The 25,069-nt window shown below is 39.5% G+C and overlaps 1 protein-coding gene across 1 annotated transcript in view; it reads left to right on the top strand.

Moving 5' to 3' along the window:
- The window catches only part of dipk1c (divergent protein kinase domain 1C), a 68,646-nt gene extending 44,029 nt beyond the window's left edge, over positions 1 to 24,617 (top strand). The window contains exons 2-8 of the mRNA XM_078291354.1: positions 3,308 to 3,511; positions 4,593 to 4,646; positions 5,719 to 5,930; positions 9,300 to 9,618; positions 16,001 to 16,165; positions 20,568 to 20,642; positions 21,242 to 24,617. Of these exons, the coding sequence (XP_078147480.1) occupies positions 3,308 to 3,511; positions 4,593 to 4,646; positions 5,719 to 5,930; positions 9,300 to 9,618; positions 16,001 to 16,165; positions 20,568 to 20,642; positions 21,242 to 21,478 (1,266 nt within the window). The 3' untranslated portion in view covers positions 21,479 to 24,617. The remainder of the gene's footprint in view (positions 1 to 3,307; positions 3,512 to 4,592; positions 4,647 to 5,718; positions 5,931 to 9,299; positions 9,619 to 16,000; positions 16,166 to 20,567; positions 20,643 to 21,241) is intronic.
- The last annotated feature ends 452 nt before the right edge of the window (positions 24,618 to 25,069 follow it).

Genomic DNA, 25,069 nt, shown 5'->3' with positions numbered 1-25,069 from the left:
CACATAATAATAATAAATAAACTTTGAAACGCAGCTCAAAATGCTTCACAATTTAACAATAAATTAAAAACAAATCAAAAGAGAGAGAGAGTGTAAAAAGAAAACTTTATTTTAAACATTTAAAAAGGAATAAAAAAACAAGGTTTGCAACTAGTGATAAAAGAGCAATAAAACAATTTAAGTAGAAAGGGAAGGCGGTACAAATAAAAATATTGAAATAGTAAAGATAGCAAAGATCTTAAATAATTAAGAATGGTAACCAGACTGCTGCTAGTTATAAGATAGATTAAAAACATATGTTTTCAGTTATCATTTAAAAATAGACACATAAATGATGAGTTTGGTTCCACATTTTTAAAATCCAGATTTTAAAAAAGTGACACCTGATAGTTTTTACAGGATAGCAGGCAATTTAAGTCCTTCGAATTTAAGTCAACAAAACCAGAATCATTTGCACTGACAGGTAGATAAATAAATTAGAAAATACAAATCACTTGACATTGAAAACTGAGAAATTATCTATCTATCTATCTATCTATCTATCTATCTATCTATCTGTCTATCTATCTATCTATCTATCTATCTATCTATCTACCTATCTATCTCTGTCAAGCAATAAAAGTGGAGTAAAAAAACATTATGCTAGCGCTTTCTAGGTTGGGTTCTAGGTTAAAAATGAACTTAAAGTTGCTCTGTGTATCATTTTGACATCAACAAATCATCACCACATTAATTTTGAGAATTATAATTAGCCTAATGTAAACAAACCACACCATCAGTGAGCAGCCTGTCAGCCTCTATCAGGGAGGGGGGCTGATGGGAAATGTAGTCTTACAGTAATGTGGAGAAACACTAGAACTAACAATAGTACTGTGAGAGTGAGATAGAGGAGAACAACCAGCTCCAACATGGTTTACAGTGATTATACGAAGGTTTCACAGTGAATCCGACAGATATACTGATGTTTCGAAATGTGCCGCGCGGCAGCTTTAAGGTGCAGACAGGCGGGTTGCTGCGGGAGGTGTGTGTGGTGCGGCGGGGGAGGCTGTGAAGTCTGGATCCAGTCCGGAACCATCAGGCTGCTGCTGACTGATGTTTGTGTTGGAATGCGGGCAGAGCGAGGATTAGAGAGGTAATCCATGACCAGAACACCGCTAATCCATCACCTCGTGCCCCTCACCTCCGGACACTCAGCTGTTCAGACACACGGAAAGGGGTGTGTGTGTGTGTGTGTGTGTTTTGTGTGAGTGTGGACAGCAAGTTTGGGGAGTGTTTGTGTCCGTTCGGGGGGGGGAAATGTGTGTGTGAGAGGTGGAAAGTGGAAGGGTTGTGTGTGTGTTAAGGGGAATGAGTGTGTGTGTGTGTTTGAGGAAAGGTGTGTGTGTGCAGGGGTGTCCGTTCGATTGGGAAATGTATGTGTGAGAGGTGGAAAGTGGAAGGGTTGTGTGTGTGTTAAGGGGAATGAGTGTGTGTGTGTGTTTGAGGAAAGGTGTGTGTGTGCAGGGGTGTCCGTTCGATGGGGAAATGTGTGTGTGAGAGGTGGAAAGTGGAAGGGTTGTGTGTGTGTGTGTGCGTTAAGGGGAATGAGTGTGTGTGTGTGTGTGTGTGTGTGTGTGTGTCTGAGGAAAGGTGTGTGTGCGCAGGGGTGTTTGTGAGTTGGGGAAAGGGTGTGTGTGAGGAGATAAGAGATGTATGTGTAGAGGGTAAAAGGTGGCAAGGTTGTGTGTGTTTAGGTGTGTGTAGGTCTTAGTATCTAAGTTTTAGAGAATGTGTGTGTGTGTGTGTTTTGTGGAGTGTGGACAGCAAGTTTGGGCAGTGTTTGTGTCCGTTCGATGGGGAAATGTGTGTGTGAGAGGTGGAAAGTGGAAGGGTTGTGTGTGTGTTAAGGGGAATGAGTGTGTGTGTGTGTGTTTGAGGAAAGGTGTGTGTGTGCAGGGGTGTTTATGAGTTGGGGAAAGGGTGTGTGTGAGGAGATAAGAGATGTATGTGTAGAGGGTAAAAGGTGGCAAGGTTGTGTGTGTGTTTAGGTGTGTGTAGGTCTCAGTATCTAAGTTTTAGAGTGTGTGTGTGTGTGTGTGTGTGTGTTTGTGTAATATGCGTGTTCATTACTGTGCTCACTGAGATGTGTAATCATCTCTTTCACGTTGGATTAGCTTCCACAGATAAAGAGAAACAGAAACAGAAACAGACAGGTGGAGAGAAAGATGAACGTCAAAACGGAGAGACGGAAAGTGGAGAAGAGAGAGAAAGATCTGTGTGTCCACAAAAAAAAACACACCAAGACTGTCAGACCTATTGGTTGTACTGGTCACCTCCCAGTATGAATGTGTAGAACTGTGTGAATGTGAAGCAGAGAGTCACTGGGAAACAGCATGGAGCTCAGTAAACTTTAAAAAAAAAAAACTGATTTAAAAGTTTTGGGTGCAGATATCAGATGCAGGGACTTCACCACAGATTGAAGTTTTAGTTCTACAAACATTTCTCATAGACAGAGCTGCTCTGGAGGAAATAATCTGATTGGTTGAGTTAAACCTCAGTGGGCGGAGCCAAAGAACCACAGTTTTTCTCTCTAAATAACATTAGACTGAAGCTCAGTGAAAAAGACAAGAGGTAAGAGAGGAGGAAGCTAATATTATGAAGCCTAGCGCTCGGCTGCTAACTGAAAAAATACAATCTGTCATACTAAGTTATCTAGGTTAGCTAGTTAGCTAGCTGACCTTCAAGTTCAAACTAGCCATACTAGCCTATAGCTATCTAGGTAAGCTAGTTAGCTAGCTGCTGACCTTCAACATCATGATGTCATGGTCATGAAGGAATGAGAAAATGCCACTTTTTATTTATATTTTGACCGGAGTTCTTTGCCATTCAAGTTTTCCAGTTAGCTAACTTTGCTCCCAAAAACTGTGGTTCTTTGGCTCCGCCCACTGAGGTTAAACTCAACCAATCAGATTATTTCTGCCTCTGAGAAACATTTGTAGAACTGAAACTCCAATCTGCGTTACTGGTTTCCTCCCATATTAAACAGGAAACTCCTTATTCTTTTCACTTTTGGTTTTCACCGTCTGAGCAAACTCTTGCAGAGGGTTACTGGAATATTTTGATGTCAACAAAAAACATGGCAACGAGCAGCACTTAGGCTTCTATCACTATTGGTATCATCATTTCTTTCCCATGTATTAGAAGTAGGCCTGATCTATTGTTCAGACCAGAATTCCTTCTTTGCGATTCAAGTTTGCCAGGTGTTTTTTCTGCCTCTGAGAAAAGTTTGTAGTAAACTAAAACTGCAACCTGCTGTCTGCCTCCTCAGTGCCTGCAGTACGGCGAGGGCTCGGTGACGGGAGACATGTGCGAGGACCTGTGTGTGCTCGGCCTGGTCGAGTACAAGCGCTGCCTCTACTACGAGAACGGAAAGAAGGTGATCGAGGCTCGCTGGAGGGGAAACCCCGTCATCCTCAAGTCCAAACTGGAGAACTTCTCCTCCTACGAGCCGCTGGGAATACTGGACTACCAGGTGATTTATGGTTGGAGGTGTGTGTGTGTGTGTGTGTGTGTGTGTGCCGGGTATGACTTAAGTCACTTTCAGGGACACACACCAGACTTAAGACCAGTTGATTGGGGATGGCTTGTGCAATTGGGGACAAAAGCCGTGTCCCCAATTGGTAAAAAGCTGATTTTTGGGTCAGTGGTTAAGGTTAGGTTAGGTTTAGGCAAGTAGTGGTTATGGTTAGGGTTAGGGTAAGTCTCCAGGAAATGAATGTAAGTCTATGTAAATACCCCAAAAGTGACTTAAGTAAGACTGTGTGTGTGTGTGTGTGTGTGTGTGTGTGTGATAACTGCATTTATTTACTGACTGGTGAGTGTTAAATACACATAAAATACGCCTGTACATTCAGATCTTGGAAACGGAACAGACTGCAAAACAGTTTGAAATTAGAATTTCTTCTTTTAAAAGCAACAACATCTCACATTTTCGATGACGTTTGTAATCTTATTTGTATATTTTTCATAATGGTTCAAAATGTTTTATATGCTGTTTGATGCTGAAATGTGTGACTGAATTTTATTTAGTCTTGTCTGTCAGTTTTAAAACAACAAGTTACCATAGTTTGCCTTTGCAGGGCAGTAAAAGGAAGTGGTAAATTTTAGTAATATTCTGTTTGTTATTTTTTAAGTATTTTTTTTATGTCAGTCACAGCCAATTCTGTCATTTTGAGTTAGCACTCGATGTGTTATGGTGGGTGATTCTCTGGTATTCAATGACAGCGAGTGAGTTCAAAATTTTATATTGATTTTTTCTATTTTCTGGTTTAAAAGCCTCTCCTCTTCCTCTTCCTTCTCCATCCTTTCTCCACTTGTTTGTTTGTTGTTGTTTATTCCTTTTCTGCCTTGATTCAAACTGCCTGGTGAATCAGCCCTTCACACTGTGACACAAGCAGCCAGTTAAAACCCCATTAACATCTGCTGCGCTCAATTTACAATCTTTTTTCTAAAATATTTATTTGTCCAGGGAAGGTCGACTTAGCACCCAATCAAAGTAAATATTTCATTTTTTACTATTTATAATAATAAATCTCCATCTCTCCCCCCACCAGGACACAACAGAGGATCTCTCCCCCCTGGATGTGGTTTTCTACGCCACTCTGGAAGTAAGTGATGTCTAGCGGAAAAGCTGCTGAACCAGCTATAAAAGTTGAGATTTTATTTAAATTAAGTTCTGCTTGGTGAATCAGATGTATGCCGAATGCTCCAATGGCTGTTAGTGATAAATAAATGGTCTTAAGTGACGTCCTGCGATGTTTGTATCATTTGCTGATAAATAAAGAAAGGTTAAATTATCTGATTTTTTAATGGAGTCTGGTGAGAAGTTCTCTACATGAGGACAGAACGTATCAGTATAGTAATCTGCCAACTTTTATATCACCAAATCCAGTGAATATCTTGTGATAAATACTTAACTGTAGGGATGGGACGATACGTCATCTGAGATTCATGATTTAATACAACCAGGATACGATGTGATCAATAAAAGTTCAGTGACAACAAAGTCTGACTGTGCAGAATTCTGTTTATTTCTGAGACACAAATCTTTCCAGCGATGCCATTGGCTGCTAGAATGTAAACAACAATTTAAAAATGTCATTACAAAGTGACAATAATATAATTTGGATGGAGAGCTTGTGAAACTGTGATGGTCAAGAGTCTCATTAGTGATTACTACAGCAGAATAACATGGAGCTGATATCACCATTCATGTTCCTGACAGCAGAATAACATGGAGCTGATATCACCATTCATGTTCCTGACAGCAGAATAACATGGAGCTGATATCACCATTCATGTTCCTGACAGCAAATAACATGGAGCTGATATCACCATTCATGTTCCTGACAGCAGAATAACATGGAGCTGATATCACCATTCATGTTCCTGACAGCAGAATAACATGGAGCTGATATCACCATTCATGTTCCTGACAGCAAATAACATGGAGCTGATATCACCATTCATGTTCCTGACAGCAAATAACATGGAGCTGATATCACCATTCATGTTCCTGACACTACATACGGATTGACACTTTTTGTATTGAGATATATTGAATTTTCGCTAGATCGTCCCATCACTACTAAAATGTGATAAAAACCTCGATAGGAATCATGATTAGGATAACTTTGGAGAGTACCTGGGTTTACAGTCTGTCTTTTTATCTGATCCGAGGTGCGAAACTCGCTGGGGCTCGCCGAGGAAGATGAGGAGGAGGAAGGTGGAGGAGGAGGAGGAGGAGGTGGAGGAGGAGGAGGAGGAGGAGGGAACGGCTCCCTGACCAAACTGTGGGGCAACAAGCTGAAGAACAGAGACAAGGCGTACTCCAGAGCCGAGCTGGCCTCACTCTGGTCCCTGCTGCAGCAGGAGGAGTACACCTTCCTCAGGTGAAAACAGACGGGAGGGAGGGAGGGAGGGAGGGAGGGATGGAGGGAGTGAGGGAGGAGGGAGAGAGGGAGGGATAACAGGCTTCCCACTGGTCATGGGATTTCTGGAATATCATGGGATTTTGAGATTTGGTTTTATTCTAGAAAGGGAAAGTCAGGCAAGGGGTCAGGGAAATATCAGGGAATTTTACGGGTCACTTTACAAGGATATATCAGACAGTATTTTACTTTTTTTTTCACACATTCATTGAATTAGTTGTAGTGGAAACCAGACTGTCAACCCATTAGAACTTTTCTGAGCTGAAAAATAGGAAGAAAACACTTTTTAAGCCATGGAAATGCTCCGACTTTATCATATCATTATGGAACATCATAGAAAAGTTGAATTTTACATCAGGGCCACAGTGGGAACCGCAGGATAAATGGATGGATGGATGGATCAGGAAGAGAAGGAGGGAAGAAGAGATGGAGGGAGGGTTGGCAGAATTAAAGAAGGGATAAATGAATGGATGGATGGATCCATGAATGGGTAAATAGTGAGAAATGGATGAATGGATGGATGGAAGCAGTTACTGAAGGCAGTGACTGAAACTCAGGAGGCTTAAAGCCGAGATAAGACAGACTTCACTTTAAGTACAAAGCTTAAAAACATAATTGTGTGTACTCCCATTGCGTTGTTACATCCTTGTAAGTACATTATGCATTGGGGAGGTTTTCATGAAGCACTCACAACACTTTTCCACAGGTTAAAACACTGGGATAGGGCCATTATAAACTTAAAGTTGCACTACGGACGATTTTTATGTAAAAATGCACTGACCCTATCACAAAATGGGGCTGCAGCAAACAAAAGTGTCCCATCTCCAGTAACTGAGACGCTGTAGATTCACAATATTTGCCGAAATTAAGTTTTCGTGTCAGGTGTGATGCATTGAAACTTATTGAAAGATGGCTGAACCTCCTCCTCCTCCACCACAGCACACACGAAGAAGAACACATTTTAGTTTACTTGACGTCACTTTGCGGGATTTCTGGGCGTTGAAGTCCCCAAAGAGTAAAGCTTTGGTGACAGATGCGTAGGAGAAGAAGAAGAAGACAAATAGGTCGCCAACGTGTGAAATCGCCCGGCAGAGCTTTAAGGACGACCGAGTAGTCTCATCTCATCCTTGAGAACATCAGACAGGCTGCAGGCGGAGCAGAGATGGAGAGAGACGTCAGTTTGTTTTCCCGTCAGGAGGGCAGAGACGCTCGCCGGCTTCGAGCCAAAAACGCCTCCGCCAAAAAATAAAGCAGGTGAGGCGAGGTGACCCTTTGTTGCTGCTTATCTGGAGCCCTGCAGAGCCGCAATGACAAATGGAGTTTGGAAAATAAAAAAAAACTGTGTGAGAGTGTGTGTGTGTGAGTGTTGTGTCAGAGAATAGGGGGACTGATAAAGAGAAAAGAGGAGGGAAGTAGTGAGGGAGGGAGGGAGGAAGGGAAGGAGAAGGGGAGATAGAGAGTGAGAGATTGAGAAGAGAGAGTGTATGTGTGTGTGTGTGTGTGTGTGTGTGTGTATGTGTGTGTGTGTGGGGGGGGTTATAGAAGGGGGATGACAGAGGGAGTGATAGAGGAGAGAGGGAGTGATAGAGGAGAGAGGGAATGATAGAAAGCGTGTGAGAGAGAGAGAGAGAGATAGAGAGGGAGGGAGAAAGAGAGACAGATTGGGGAGAGAGAGAGAAAGAGAGAGAGACAGATTGGGGAGAGAGAGAGAAAGAGAGAGAGACAGATTGGGGAGAGAGAGAGAGAAAGAGAGAGAGAGCGTGAGAGACAGAGAGAAAGAGAGAGAGAGAGAGACAGAGAGAGAGAGAGATTTTCCTCCATCAGCAACCCTTAAGAATTGCACCTAACCCCCCTCCTGTCCCCTTGATCTACGGTGGCCTGTAATTGACACAAACAGTAAAGTCACATTTTCACAACACAGAGCAGTAAGCAGCCAATCAGAGCAGAGATCCAACAGAAACGTCTAGTGAACAGCTGATATCTCACCATGCTGAATACTGGAAGAGTAAAACTGATTTGTCATTTGCTTTTTTCGGCATGAAAACGAGCCTTCAGAGCTGAAATGTGTTGACGATGCTGACGAGCCAGACAGTTAATTTTGAAAGTCAGAAACACAAGAAATCAACCCCCAGTAAAAACCTTACTTATTACCTATAAAACTGATTCATAATATGATCCCTAAGTCCCTTTCATTCCAAATTGCTCAATATCCATTTTGGAAAAAAAAACTGCAGTATTTGAAAAACAAATAATTCTGCCCCCAAAAACTATTTTATAAGCAAATGTCTTCAGATGACTTCACTTTCATAGGAGAAGTCATTACAGGAGAGTGGGTGTGACTTTTTTTAAACACTGGATATTTCATTTTGGAAACGAAACTCTTCATACGTTTTCTCTATTCTATTGTATTCGGTTCTATTCTATTCTATTCTATCTAGGCCTGTGCCGATATGAAAATTTCATAGTGCGATTATCTTGGCCAAAATTATCTCGATATACAATATCCTGATAATTATTAATATGACGAAAACCTTAAAACCAATTTTTGGTTTAAAATATGCTCCAATTACTTCAAAACTAATTTATCACATCAATCGCAAGACATTTCTCTTTTTTAAACACATTTTAATGTAAGACTGTAGAACATATGTAAACTATTCAAATTTTTCTACAATTTACAATTTTTTTTATAAAATGCTGGTTTAGCTTATAAAGACTATAAGAATAGTTTTAAACGACGCATAAAAATCCTTAACAGAAGACGTTCATTCATGAGTGTCTAAATTTTATAATGCAATACTAAGATTGTTTTATGTTCTTTGTGTTTGTGTGTGTGTAATATGACCTCTATTTTGTGTGTGTGTGTGTGTGTATGTATGTATATGTGTGTCAATGTATCTGTACGAATGTATGTACTTATGTGTGTGTATATATATATATATTCTAGTATTTTTTTTATGTGTATTATTTTTAGCCTGTGTCTCATAACTCTATATGAGTGGTCTTCAACCTTCTTTTTTATTGGGGTACTGTGTTTGTTGCCCTGTTTGTCTTGTATGTTGAGGAGTGACACATAAATAAAAAACAAAAAAAAACGATCCACTTTAACTCAGTCAGCAACATGAATATAACAATTTATTAGAGGGGAAAATAAAACATGAATAACGACAGACGAGAGAGTCCTGGGCTGTGCTGAGCCTCCCAACGAGTCTGTGGTTATCGCTGTGGTCGCGGTAATAAAAACTAGAGGTGGTGTCATAACTGTTATTGTTTTTCACAGTGATATATAGTAATGTCTGTTATTGTCCCATCCTTAATTCTGTCCTCCAGAGTCCTGCAGGACCTCAGCACCCATGTGGCCAAGGTGCTGGGCTCCTGCGGTCACTTCTACTCGGTGGAGTATCTGTCGGCGGGACACGCCTGGGACCAGAACATCTTCTCCCTGGACGAGGTGTCGGTTCCCGGGCCCGGGGCGGCGGGCGGCGGGCCGAACCCCGGGGCCCGGGCCCGCTGGAGCTCCAGGGACCTGGTGCACCGCATCGCGCTCAGCTTCCTGGACATGGTGTGGCACTTCGACAACGACTTCACCCACCGGCTGCACCTCTGCGACATCAAACCGGAGAACTTCGCCATCAGGAAGGACCTGACGGTGAGTTGGGCGCAGACGAGTCGTCCCGTACGGTTTCTTTTTAGGTATTTAGTCGCTGCTGTTATCCAGAGAGACTCATGATGAGTTCAATAAGATTCTACTAAGCTTCTTAGATCAGTGCTTCTCCACCTTTTTGGCTCATAACTCCTTATAAAGAAGCGATGCCTACTCTGGACTAGGCTTAGGCGCAAAAAATAATTTGTGAAATATATTGCAATATTTTGTGAACATTGCATATCCTGTATTTTTGATAATATATAACACTACATGGAATCTTAGATATGTGGTAAGAAACAACAAAAAAAATTCACAGAATTTCATTGAATTAAATGAAACGTCCTGAAATTCCAATTCTGTTTCCGGCAGGTTTTTTCAAATTTTAATTTCTGAATTAATTAATGAGTTTGTTCATGAATTGACCCGACCCTGGTAAAACCTGACATCTAAAGTTCAGCCAATAGCAGATGGCCATTTCAGTAGCATGCCATCAGATGGCTTTTCACAGATTTGGGTTTGGGGTTTAGTTCCTCTTTAAATGTTTCTCCAGAATGAGATTTACTTTCATGCCAGAAGTAATTTTTTAAGGCTTGGCATCACTTCTGTCAAAAGATGGATCTCTCTTTGGCACAAAACCTTCAGTTAATCTTTCTGCATCCCCAACAGTAATCCTGTTTAACAGGTAAGTACACCTGATACCATAACATCCCTTTCTACTTTCTACTACTACTAGTCCATCGATGCCTGCTGTTCAGCATCAACAACCACTGGCTTGACACAAACACTTTAACTTTAACTTTGTTAAATTAACAAGGAGACGCTTTGCTTTTGAGGGAACTTGTACTTTTAAGCAAAGGCAAAATAAGAAAGGGACAAAGTTTTACTGTTATTTATTCATCGCAAACACATTTTTCTCAAACATCAAAAGGCAGCTGTTCCACTGACTGATTTCTAGGGATGCACCGATATCGATACTGGTATCGGTATCGGTGCCGATACCAAGCTAAAATGGAATATCGGTATCAGTAAAAAAAGACTAAAATCTGATACCGAAAGCCATGAGTAACATGTAAGAAATAAAAGCAAACTGTCTTGATTTTATGCATTTGTGGCACATGGAAGCCTGTATTTCTCAAACAGTGGGAAAACAAGGATTTTATCTCCATAATTTTGTCCATTAACCCCAAACTAAGGAAGTAAGCCTGCACTGTTCAGTAAAAGTAATTGATCGGATCGGTACTCAGTATCGGCCGAAACTTTCATACTCGGCATTGAAAAAGTGGCATCGGTGCATCCCTACTGATTTCCACCGGCTCAAACCGGCCACAAAGTCATGGAATTAATATCCATGTTGAGTCTAAGTTACATATGAAATAAACATGGGCCCTCTGTATCATTTATATTATACAACGGTTCGTTCCGGTGGAGTAATTTGATTGGACAGGAGTGCTGATGTGCAGTCTAACAGCACTGGGCCGTTTTACTGTACGTGTCACTCCGCTGTACAGCTGTTCTAATAGAAACGGTTTGTGTTGCTTGGCAACACTCGGTCGAGCTGTTTCTGTTGGCAGAGAAGAATAAAACTTCCTCCGCACACTCTTCTCTTTTCTTTTAGTTTCGTGCTTTACTTTATTTATCCACCGAGCGCTTTCATGGCTGCATTACCTTCGTCAGGGAGAGACAGAGGAAATGGAATTACCTGAAAATTAAAATAAAGCACGAAACTAAAAGAAAAGAGAAGAGTGTGCGGCTTGAATTCTCTTTATATAAGTGGAAGTTTTACAAAACCCTTTCTGTCTGCACCTCACTGTGTGTGTGTGTGTGTGTGTTCTTTCCACTGGAGAATAGAGACGAATAAAAGATAAAAATCCTAATCTGTTGTCTCATAACACCATTACTTGATGAACAGCTTTGTTTATAGAGCTGCTGTATAAAAGCAACATCGCCCCGGAGGTCCTGCTGTTAAACTGAACATCACCGCTCCCTCTCCTGTGATATTGCTGCTCCAGTAACGCTCCGGCTATTTCTGAACATTATGGCACTGCTTGTTTTATATTTTACAATTCTGGCATTACAAACAGCGAATGATCATTATTCCATAGCAGCACTTTTATGGGCAAAGCACTAATCTTGCTAATACCATAACAGCAATAACGAGGCTCTCGTTTCTTTTGAGTTAATTGAGTTTCGTTAGAGCCAGCCTAACGAGCTTGGACTTGAAATTCCCTCTCTGGCCTCGGATTTTGCTTTTTTCTAAACTGCCCATTTTCCAGTAACCATTAGTATGAGCTTGCTATTTTACAAGAGCCCAGACTGCCAGAGACAAAACAGGTTGTATTCAGCTGTGTGAGCGTTGGCTCCGGCCCAGCAGGTCCGACATGCCGCTGGATTAATGACAGCGTGACCCGGGCTGTCTTACCATAAAACCATCTGATAACGCTGCGAAAAAACAAACCCAGACGTTTCCTTTATTTCCCAGACGCTGCTCTGTCTAAACTCTCTGGACGCATCGCTGATTAAAAATCTCCTTCCACCTCGTCCTCTGCTGTGAGTTTCTGCAGAGCGTAAACACGGAAGGGAGAACGTCCGTCTCGCTCGTTAGCTCTGCTTTATTTTTAGAGCTAAAATAGCAAACTTCAACTTTGTTTTAACAAGAATAATGAGGAGGAGTAATAGAGGAGTAACATCAATTTGAAAAGTTTGGGTTTGGCTTTTATCGGAAAGCTTTTATGAATGTTTGATATGTTGCTGTGTTTCATTATCCCACTTTCGACAGTCTATATTTTTGGGTAACTTCATTTTATTCCTCTCTGTTTCATGATCTCTGTTGTTTTTAATTGTTGTTTTTTTTTATTCTTTTTGTTAAGCACTTTGTAACTTTGTTAAGAAAAGTGCTATATAAATCAAGTTTATTATTATTATTATTATACTCTGATACCAATGACTGTTGGTACGAAGGCAGTAGAGGAACTTAATTTATCTACATTTTTCATTTGTGAAATAGAGTTCACCCGCCTTGTTTTGCCTGACAGACATGCTTCTGACCTGAATTCATAGCAAACATCATATTATCAAGTTAGTTTATTGTTTGAAGCTATAAGTAGCATCAAAACTGCATAAAATAACGCATGGCTGAAAGAAATGTTGATTTTTGTTGAATGTTGCACAGGAAGCTTTCTCATAACGGAGAAGAAACAGACTCTACTGTACGCTCCACCAGGCTCTCTCTGGTTTCTCTTTGTTTCGGTCGGACCGTCGTCTCTGTGTTCGCCGTAGGAAGGCCTCTGATTGGCTGAACGGACGCTGACGAATCCGTCCGTCTGTCCAGAAAAAAAGTTCAGCTGGTTGAACTTTCTGTCAAAACAGATGGAAATCTGACCGATGGTCACGGCTGTCAGTGGAAATGAACTGAAATGAACAGAGACAGCTCAGTGTGACCAATCAATCACCTTTAGTCTTGAATCCAGACTTTGGGACAGTTAGAAAGACTTTTTATCACCTTTAGACTTGAATCCAGACTTTGGGACAGTTAGAAAGACTTTTTATCACCTTTAGACTTGAATCCAGACTTTGGGACAGTTAGAAAGACTTTTTATCACCTTTAGACTTGAATCCAGACTTTGGGACAGTTAGAAAGACTTTTTATCACCTTTAGTCTTGAATCCAGACTTTGGGACAGTTAGAAAGACTTTTTATCACCTTTAGACTTGAATCCAGACTTTGGGACAGTTAGAAAGACTTTTTATCACCTTTAGACTTGAATCCAGACTTTGGGACAGTTAGAAAGACTTTTTATCACCTTTAGTCTTGAATCCAGACTTTGGGACAGTTAGAAAGACTTTTTATCACCTTTAGACTTGAATCCAGACTTTGGGACAGTTAGAAAGACTTTTTATCACCTTTAGACTTGAATCCAGACTTTGGGACAGTTAGAAAGACTTTTTATCACCTTTAGACTTGAATCCAGACTTTGGGACAGTTAGAAAGACTTTTTATCACCTTTAGACTTGAATCCAGACTTTGGGACAGTTAGAAAGACTTTTTATCACCTTTAGACTTGAATCTAGACTTTGGGACAGTTAGAAAGACTTTTTATCACCTTTAGACTTGAATCTAGACTTTGGGACAGTTAGAAAGGCCCTTCAGTGACATTTAGTCATGAGTCTAAACAGTTGGACAGTCAGAAAGACTCTTTAGTCTTGAGTCTAGACTTTGGGACGAGGATCTCAGGCTGTACTCCAACTTATACGAATAATAATGGAAGGGAAAAATCAGATTCCACTTTGTGCCTCCCTGCTTAGATACCTAGATAAAGAGCAGATTTGGGAAGTGAAGAGTTAAATATCAGCATTTCTGTTTCTGTCTTAAAACTTCCTCCAACAAAATTATTTATGTGTCTGCACGTTTCAGAGCGTCTAAACTAAATCACCTGTATCCTGAAAGGGGGCGTTTCAGTCATTTTCACTCCCTGTTTCTGCTGTAACCTGGAATCTCATCTCTTATAAATAGTTCAAGACCCCTCCTGCCCCCTAAATCACATCTTTACTTTCCTCCTCAATCACATCTTCCTCTCCTTTATCTTCCAAGCTGCTCACACAGAAAATACTCCCATCTTCTTTATAAAGAAGAAAAGAAAAAAAAGTCTCCGTGGCTCTTTTTCTAGCACATTTCTATTATACTTGATTATTTTACAGTCACAGGAGTATTTGTTACTCTTTTGCTGTTATTTTAGCATCATAATTAAAAAAAGACAAATGTAAGAGAGAGATGTGTAGGAAATCTAAGAAAGACAGTGGCAGAGAAATGGGTCGAGAGACAGAGAAAGTCTGTATTTTGGCCCGAGGCTGCGGCTCACCTGCTGTGGAATTGGCTTACACACCAACCAACTGGTGAAGCAGTCCACCTACACAGTGTGTGTGTGTGTGTGTGTGTGTGTGCGTGTGTGTGTGAGAGAGAGAGAGAGAGAACCATAGGCCGCTTTTACACCTGGCATTAACCTGCGTCTCATATGTGGATTGTGAAATCCATATATACTGAAATCCATATTTATATTCTAGTATTGGCTGCTAGAATTTAAACAACAATTTAAAAATGTCATTACAAAGTGACAATAATATAATTTGGATGGAGAGCTTGTGAATCATTAGTGATTACTATATCACCATTTCTCTGACCCACCATACTGATTGTGTATTTTGAATTTCAATATATTGTCCCGTCCCTAGTTCTGACTCCCTCACGCCTCAAGTACGGTGGCCATTTTAGGACATCCTCAGCCGCCTTTGTCATTCGTAGATGTGCTTTGTCAGGTTTAGCTGTCTTTTGGATCTAATCTAACAACGTTCTCTGTTATATAAAGTACCTGAGTAACTTTTACTCTGAGTACAGTGCAGAAGATCTCCATCTTAACAAGTCATTTAGTCTATTATCGAATCCTAAAATAGTAATTTTTTAAAACAAGTGACAAAAATCTGCCAGTGGTGTTAGATAATTTCTCTTGTTTCCAATGCAAATCAACTTGTTTGAAGAATTTAGTAGAATCAAGAGTCATTTTCTTGACAGCAGTGCAGTGATCTGCCTTATTCTGACTGGTTTCAACAGACTGACACTCTGTTCTAGAAAACTCCTGAAACAAGTGAAGCTGCATTGGAGACAAGTGGAGTTATCTCTCCTCACTGCAGGATGTTTCTACTGAAGCCGAGAACGGCCGTGCTTGCAATTATTTTTTTTAATGCCGTTATCTCGAGATCACGAGTTAATTATCTCGTGATCTCGAGAAAACGAGCTTTGTTATCTCGAGATAACGAGATAATCAGCCTGTTATCATGAGAAAACAAAATTTTATTTACTTATAATATTTATCAGAGATCAGGAGTGCCATGCCAGCATGCATAAATGGCGTCTTGACAACTGTAGCAACTGATTTAAGCTGAAAATGTCAGATCAAGGAGTTCCCATTATTGATCAACGCATCAGACTGTACTTCAATCAAGGTCTAACACAGGCAGAAATTGCATTGTGTCTTGTTTTCTCGAGATAACGAGATAAATTAACCCGTTATGGCATGGCCGCTCTCGGCTTCCGTATGTTTCTCTTGGTTTAAGGAAAATAAGATTTGGAAGTTGAATATGAGACTGAATGACTTTTTACTTTTACTGAAGTCGATTTTTACAGCAGTACTTTTACTTAAGTAAAATATCAGCAAAGTAACAGTACTTCTACTTGAGCAGAACAACCACGTGTCCTGACCTTGAACCTCAACCTGCTGACTCACTGGAAGTCAGCCTGGATAAGAGCATCAGCTAAACCCCCTAAAAATGAAACTCCCGTCTCCCTCCCTCCCTCTCTCTGTCTGTTAAAAGTGTAATTCTCTCTCTCTCTGTAGGTGGTGGCGATTGACGTAGACATGGCGTTCTTCGAGCCGAAGATGAGAGACATCCTGGACCAGAACTGCACCGGCGACGACGACTGTAACTTCTTCGACTGTTCCTCCAGGTGCGACCGAAGGAAACACCGATGCAGCGCGCGCCGCAGGAACAGCAACCTGCAGGTCAGAGCAGCTTTAATCCAGAGGGGGGGGTCTATTATTATTATTATCTATTATATTCAATTTATCAGTTTCACAAGGAGAATCTGAATTCAATTTATCAATTTAGAAAAGTGATTCTACATTCAATTTATACATTTCACAAGGGAAACTCTGAATTCAGTTAATCAGTTTAGAAACAGGAGACTAAATTCAATCATCATTTTAGGCAGGGGGTTCTAAATTCAATTTATCAAATTAGAGGGGAGTTTGACATGTAGTTTATGAATTTTATTTATGAAGTTAGAAATGGATTAAAAATTCAGTTTATAATTTAAGAAAGGGGATTCTTTTATCAGTTTTAGTTTCAATTTTTCAATTTAGAAAGGCAACTTGCAATTTAATTTGTCAACACAGACAGGGCGTTTTCAATTAAATTAATTCAATTTAGGTCTGCAATTTTCCTCCAAGTTAAAATGTAATGAAAAATCATTGATTCAAATGTATGGATGCCAAAAGTAAATTGCTCTCTGTAAATAAACTTTATGGTTTTGGATTGAAACACATGGTAGGGTGACTTTTTAAATTTTAAATCATGCAGGAAAGCTTACATTTGAAGAATCAATTTAGAAAGATTTCCAATTGAATTCTTGTTTAAAATAAAAGTTAATTTCCCCTCCTCCCTGTCCCTTATCTCTTCACCTAACACTTCATATTCATTCTAGGTAATATATCGCCTATACTGTGGCTTGTTTGACCCTTGACCTCCGTCATATTGGTTGCTTGTAAGAAATTGAAGCTGATTGTCTTGTTAAACTCAGTGTGAGTCTCTCTGGAAAGAAGCCAAATGCCTAAAATGTAAAAAAAGTAAATGTTGAGTTTGTGTCTCAGCATGTTCGCTCAGCCGCTCGCGTGCCGTCGACAGACCGCCACGCCCAACTCTAATGAGGTGGTTGATAAATTACAGGGTTCTCTGTAGGAATCCTGGGTAATCCATCTTTCACAACATTTTAATTATAAGTGTGCAGTAAAGCGGCATGCAGAATGTTAATTACGTCGAATAGCAGCGGCGTTATGCTGAAAACACAGTGACCCTTTTGTGTGTTTTCAATTGGAAGAGTTCACTTCAAAAACATGATTTATTTGGAGGAAAAATATTATTTTCTGACATTCATGATTAATTCTGCCTTCATGTTTGTTAATGTGTAAATCTGTAAACTAGATATCCATAAATCTGTAAATATGTGAGCAGCCATCACTTTTATTTTAATCTTCATAGAGAAACATTTTGAGAAACTCTAACTTCAATTCTATTTTACTGAGATCCTTTATTACTTTTTACTTTTAAGTCTCCCACCTGCGCCTCCATGCTCTGCTGCTGTGATGAGACGATTTTATAAAATATAGAGGAGCCTATAAAAATGTCAACCAAGAAGTTCAATTTAAAAAATACAGTGTATAAATTCTTCAGACAATTCTAACTATATATGACATTTCTGTAAATAATAAGTAATAAAGATCATATACATATATTTTTTTTAACAGAAAAAGTTTAATCGAAAATGCTCTTTTTGGATTTAATAATAAGTCATTCAAAGTAATTTATCTATTATTAACATTATCTATTGTGTAATATGTCATTTTAATGCTTTGAATATAAATTTCAATAATCTATGAAAGACTGAACACTAAAACTGTTTTTTCTTCTTTAATTTCATCTTTGCTGTTGTGGTTGTTTGAGATCTAAATATTATTATAATTATGATCCACTCAACTGTTGAGGGGAAAACAAAACTTTAGCATTTGCTATTTTTTTACAGAGCCTTCTCAATATTTTTAATATTAATATTATGATTATGGTTATTATTATTATTATTATTATTATACAAAAACAACAATTAAACTGACAAATATCACAAAATAATGATAATAATAATAATAATAAAATATAAAATAGAATAATGTTTTAAAAAATTGAATTGTTAAACTTACTACATTGATTGACTATAATATGATTGTTGCATTTCTGTGTAGACAGGGTTAATATTATTAGTACATTATAATTATCATGAGTAGAAGTGGCATTATTATTGTTACAATTATTATTCAATTATTAAATTTAATTAAAATTAAATCAGTAAAACTATTAAATTGTATTGAATTAAATATGATTAAATTGTTAAAAATTATATTATTACACAAATAATAATGATAATAATAATGAGAAGAAGAAGAATGTGATGTTTCGTAGTTGAATGGTTGCATTTTTGTGTAGCATAATAATAACGTTATCTTTCGTAGCTGTATTTCTGTGTAGACAGGAGTTAATAATAATAATAATAATAATAATAATAATAATCCATCTTTATTATGATATATATGCCTTTCTACACAAAACCTTTCAGCACTTGTGACTCTTGTTTGTTTGTTCCTTTATTGTCACATATAAAAATTTAAAAGAAAAGGATACAATATATAATTTGAAAGTGAATGTGAAGGAGAATTGCCTAAAAACCCTCCAGGGGCTTGAAAAGTGGCAAAAAAACAACAAAAAATAATGACAGCAATGTAAAATACACAATTTGAATGTATCTATAAATAAGTTTAGACATAGTAAAAAACGGAGACATAGTTCAGCATAGTACTTGACAACAAAGCATCTCATAACACCCATCTACTACACAAGTATAAAGAATCAGTCATAGTCATACGACACACACACACACACACACACACACACACACACACTCTCTCTCTGAGCAGCTCCACATCAGCAGATGAGACTCTGTGAATCGGTCTGAGGTTCTGGTCCCAGCCGGGTCGAGCTGTCAGCCTCCGAGTCTCCCGGCGCTCTCTTCCGACACAAGAGGAAACTTTTGGGACACAATCGTAACCGAAGCCACAAAGGCCCGGGCCGGACGAGCGCTGCCTCGCCGCCGTCGCCGCCGTCATCACCGCCGCCGCCGTCATCACCAGCACAATGCCCAGATACACTCTCATCACCATATCACATATCATATGATATGGGATATGTGTATTCATTAGAGGAGAATGTGTGAATATGAGACTGGTGGAGAGGATAGCGAGGAGAGGGAAAATATTCCTCTATAGGCGGATATGTTGCGTCAAACGTTAATATTCATGATAAGAGATCTGAATTATGAAAACTTATACTTGAGACAGACGAGAGTTAGGAGCATCCTGAAGATGTGGCAGCTGATATTAATGGCAGGTCGCTAGAAGATGTAGTGAAAAAGAAGATGAGAAAATGGAGAAGAGAAGATAATCAAGGCTGGATGAAGGAGAGGAAAGAAAAGAATTGAAGATGAATGAAGAGAAAAGAGAAGAGATGAAAGAAGAAAGGAGAGACGAGTCAAATGTGAAGCAAAGACGAGAAGAAAACTGAAGAGAAAATAAGGATGAATGAGACGAGAAGAAATGGGAAGAAAAGAGAAGACAATGTAAAAGAGGAGAAAAGAATCAAAGATGAACAAAGAGAGGAGAAGATATTGGGAAAGAGAAAATAATCAAGGCTGGATGAAGGAGAGGAAAGAAAAGAATTGAAGATGAAGAGAAAAGAGAAGAGATGAAAGAAGAAAGGAGAGACGAGTCAAATGTGAAGCAAAGATGACGAGAAAACTGAAGAGAAAACAAGGATGAATGAGACGAGAAGAAATGGGAAGAAAAGAGAAGACAATGTAAAAGAGGAGAAAAGAAGATGAACAAAGAGAGGAGAAGAGAGGAGAAGAAATTGGGAAGGATAGAATCAAAGATCAATGAAGAGAAGAGAAGAAAATAGAGGAAAATGGAAAAGAAAACAGAAAATAATCAAAGATGACGAGAAGAGAAAAGAAATTTAAAAAAATGGAAAAGAGAAAAGAATTGAAGGTGAGTGAAGAGAAGAAAATGGAAAAAAAGGAAGGGAAAAGAATCCAAAAAGAACAAAGAAGAGAAGAAAAGAAGTGAAGATGAATGAATAGCAGACCAGACCAGAGGGTGATGATGATACGCCGATGACACTCCGCTCTCCTATTGGTCCATCTGAGGCTGCCCAGGTGTCTTCTGATCACTTATCGCGACCCCCGGTGACCCCTGGCTCTCCATCGCACATCCTGACATCCACAGAGAATGGAGGCCTTGTCTTTTAACTCTGTGTGTGTGTGTGTGTGTGTGTGTGTGTGTGTGTGTGTCAAGCAGATGTCTGGTCTTCCTGTCTTCTCCCATCAGTCTAATGACTTTTTCTCTGATGATGGGGAGTGCTGATAATGAAAAACGAGGCGTCATCTGCATATTTTTCAAGTTCAAGTTTATTTATCTGTATGTACTATCTCTTCCCTTCTTCTTCTTTCCTCCATTCCTCTCCTCTCTTCGCTCCTTCTCTCCTCCTCTCTTCTTTAATTTCCTTTCCTCCATCTCTCTCTCCCAGGTCATTTGTGAGAAGATCTTCAGGCCGTGGTTTTCTCCAACTCTGCTCGGGGCCAAGGCAGGACTGCCTCTACAGGTGGGTGCTGCTCTGCCATCATTTGTTGAATTATAATAAAAATGTATATATATATATTTGGGTTTTTTTTCCATGCATAGACTATTTCCTTCTCTTTTCTTTGCACATGAAGCAGTGTATTCCAAAACGCTACTGTGTTTGTTTAATGCATATATCCCAATTATTTCCTCTAGTTTCATGTTTAGAAAATAAAGAGGATCCAGTCTGGTTCAGGAAGCAACAGGAAGTTATCTGTGGTCTAGTTGGATGGCTTTTTGGCTAATGTTAATTAAGTTACTATCAAAGATCAATTTGAGCATATGCTGTTACAATTAGTTAAGGTTTCCTCCACATGCTTGTGCAGGTTTGATGCAGATGGATTAGATGACTGGCCAGTTTCTGATGCAATGCTCATGGACAGCCTGCAAAGTTTGTACTCTGTAATAGACGCAATATACTTAAAATTGCGGACTACAAAAAATACTCAAGTGCACAAAAAAAGCTACTCTACTACAGTAACGAGAGTAAATGTGATTTGTTACTTCCACCCTTGATTGTAAGAGCATCAGCTAAATGTCTGGATTGCAAATTTAAACTGTTATTGTGCCGTTTTTCCCCAGGTGGAACTGCAGAGAGCGGTGCAGGAGTGTTCAGAAACAGACGGAGGTGAGGATAAAGAGGAGGAGGAAGGAGGAGGAGGAGGAGGAGGAGGAGGAGGAGAGAAAGGGCGTGGCAGAGACGTCCATCAGCGCCTCCTCAACATCCTGACACGCCTCCTCCAAGAGGGAGGAGCTTCAAGTGAAGGAGGAGGGGCTTGGGAAGGGAAAGGCCACACCCACACTGCACTGAACTTCTGAGGAGCTGAACTGAACCTGAGGCAGCTCCAGTCGGCCAGTAGGGACCTTCAGAGGGAGCTACCTAGGGAGGATGAGCAGGTTTCATCAAGCTGCTGCACTGCAACTTCTCATTAACACATAAGTGGGCGCTCTATCCTTTTGTAGGATTAAAAACACTGGCATTTGTGTGCCAAGAGCTGCTCTTGGGCAACTTTTCCACAGAAATAAACCCATGAAGGGTGTAGGGAACACCGGTGATGCCTAATGTGTTGCATCTAGCCCTGGACTCCTTGATTTAAAAGTGAAATGCCCCTTTATGAGGCAAATGTGGGCAGGATGTACTGTACGCAATGTAATTCTTAGGTGGCTTTCACACCTACATTGCTTGGTGCAGACTTTACAAACTCTTTGCTAAGTTCGGATCATTTTGACAAGTGTGAACACGCCATGTGGACTCGGGTGCGGACCAAAAACTTGCAAAAGGTTCACCAAGTTCTTCTGTCTTGTCAATACTTTTCCCCAAGTGATATGACATCTCACTAGCTAGAGAAAAACCTACGAGAGCAGAAGTACGTTCTACGAAGCATAGCAGAGGATTACGTCGTCAAAATAAAAGTCCCCTGGAATACAGACATACTACAGGATCGTTCAATGGCAAGGTGTGGCATTATAATGGGAAAACACTCTGAGTGCCATTCTAGTTTGATTTTTTTTGTACTCCCACCAAAAAATCTGTCCAACAGGTCCGCTTGATATTAGGCAATGTGAAGCGAACCGGAACAATACAATGTAAGAAACTCACAAACTCTGGTTCGGCCTTTAAAAAAAGACTATTACAATGTGACTTTTTCAGCATGGGACCTAAAGGAGAAATGTAATCTCTCATCCTGGAATCCAGTGAACCTAATGAAAAAAACATTGACACTCATTTACATGTTGGCGGACCGAAAGAACGAGGCCAGTCAGCCATCTTCAGGTCCTGACCTGCTGTTTAACACACGACTGAATGGAGATTCAGAGCAATTTTGTGAGAGGAATACCCAGAGAAAGAGCTTGGAAATGCCACAAGTGTCTTCTCCTCTCAGCAGTGGAATATATGGGCTTGGTGTATATTAATCCTGTCTGTTTTTTTAACCTTTATTTAACCAGATAGTCTCAGTGAGATATAAAACATTTTCTCTTTCAAAGAGAGATCAAGGTAAGAAAACAAAGCATACATACTGTAAACGCTGTAGACAAGATGTAACTATGTACATACAGTAAGTAGAAAATATAATAATAACTTCACTTAACAGCTAAATTAATGTGCAGTGACTTTCATGATTATTTTTCAGGCTTTCTAGATTGATGGCAAACTGGATACTGGATATTGATTAGGATTGGACTGATTTGATTGGTTTTTAAAGGCTGAGACCAATATTTTTGGAATAAAGCTGTGGATATTTCAATTTGACCATTATCATGATAAAAAATTGCAAAAAAATCAATGTTTTCTTCAGAAGTTTATTATTTGCATTAAAATCCAAGTTTCATTGCAGGTTTTACAGAGTGAAACCGATTACGCTGTTGAGTAAAAAAAAAAAAAGCCAGAATCGCGATATATTGTCAAACCAATATATCGGTCTAATCCTACTATAGATACTTCTTGTGATAAAACTCTGCTTCTTTGTAAACTGAACATGACTGATGATGACAAAGTCCCTGTAACTTAATATTGTCAGAGTCCTGGATATCTCATACCTCATATCTGCAGTTTAGGCATTAGCTGCTAGTTAGCTGAAGCTAACTGGTTGTACAGTACGGGACCAGTGTGTTGCTTCAACACCACCCACGGCTGCTGATGGCCACATTTCCTGTTGCAGGGATCAAACCTGTGAGCTTTCAGTCACAGGATCGTCTGTCTAACTGCCAGTTTTGCCTTTTTTTTTTTTTTATCGTGATTGATGAACATTTCTCATAAGAAAATGTCTCTCTGTCTATCGGTGTTCTGTCATCAATGCCTTTCTTCTTCTTGTCCATTCTTGTCAGCAACTGAAGAGTTTAATTTCAAAATAAGATGCTCATCATTTGGAAAACAAGAGACCATATATTCTTAAAAAATGATTAACGGCACAAAATTTCAACAAATGATAGTACTTTTTAAAGGGTAGTAGCTAAGTCCCAGGTTGAAAAAAGTGGTAAAACTTTTACAGACTGGCACGTCAATAGTTTAGAGATATTGAATGATGAATTTCAGGTAAGGATTGTTTTATGGATATATATCATATCGGACATTAACTTTTCAATTTGACTTACTCTTGACTTGTGAATTGGCTGGTACTTCCTGTCTCTGACATCATCGTCCATTCCTAACTGTATTACCTAAATGTATTAACTAATACTGGAGAACAAATTTGTACCATTTAGTCCCAGTCCATAATCCAAACATTAACACTCTTTGGACTCTTTTAACCTACATTTCCATTTTGGGCATTTTTAGTTGACGCTGTTATCCAGAGTGACTTACAGTGAGCGAGCAGGTCGGAGTTCAGTTTCTCGCTCAAGGACCCATGGGTGCTGATGCAGGGATCAAACGTGCTGCTTTTCGGTTACGGGACGGTCTCTCTCACCAATAACCGTTGAACTAGCTGGCACAGCTTTTGGTGACACTTTATTTGGATAGTCCAGTGCTGATACTCAACTGTCAGGTGACGAAAAGTAGATGTTCAACAAAGCTATAAATCCTTTGTGGAGGTTGGTGTTTATGAATTACCCTTCTGAAATCTTTGTGTAAATTATATACCTTTAATTCATATATTCAGAAACTCCTGATCTTGGGCTTTAAATTAGAAGGCAAGGCAAGTGGACACTTCTGGAAGAGCGATGATGAATTGGGATGAACTCTGCACCGCAACTAAGATCATAAATCAGAATCTTTCTTTTTTATTGTTTTTATCTTTTAGTTGAGCAGCCTCTATTTTAGATTCAAGAGTTGGATTGGATCCCGTGTGTGCTGAGTCGACTATAAACTTTAACCTAGTTATGTAGCATGTGACGAAATGGTCTCCCCAAAAACTTGCATTACTTTGGGACCAGGCTCATGTAAATAGACAAGCTAAATGTAGATAACTTTCTGTGTTGTTTTGTACAGTTCAGTTTACTAATAAAATCTTCAATGGTGTTCAAACGTTTGCTGTGCGTTGCTTCACACGTTCTGCATGCCACAAATTCTCATGTTAACCCTGACGGTAAGAGCAGGGAGGGAAATCAACACTATCCACCAGACAAATACTGGTAAATATTAGCAGTGGCAGGTAAGTTTGCCTACAGGTTCAAAAAGGAGGGAAGTTCATATTAACAAACGAATTACAAATGTTTATTATAACCCACAGCAGCAGACAAAGAAACGAATGCATTTCTTTGAGCGAGCAATTTCTTTGTTCTTTATTCCAGGTAAGTTTGCCTCCTCTTCCAGACAGGCTGTTTCCTGTTCAAACCAATGATTTGTGGATGAAAGATAGTTTCCTGCCCTATTTAAAAGGTTTGACTTGTTCTAGGTTTTCAGGAAAGGAAAGGAAAGGAAATGAAAGGAAGAAATGACTTGTCCCAGAAGTGAAACAAAACTTTTCATGT

This window comes from Centroberyx gerrardi, chromosome 22 (assembly GCF_048128805.1).
Source record: "Centroberyx gerrardi isolate f3 chromosome 22, fCenGer3.hap1.cur.20231027, whole genome shotgun sequence".
In the NCBI taxonomy this organism is placed as follows: Eukaryota; Metazoa; Chordata; class Actinopteri; order Beryciformes; family Berycidae; genus Centroberyx; species Centroberyx gerrardi.
Note: the sequence above shows the minus strand (reverse complement) of the source record. Positions and strands in the feature narration are given on the sequence as shown.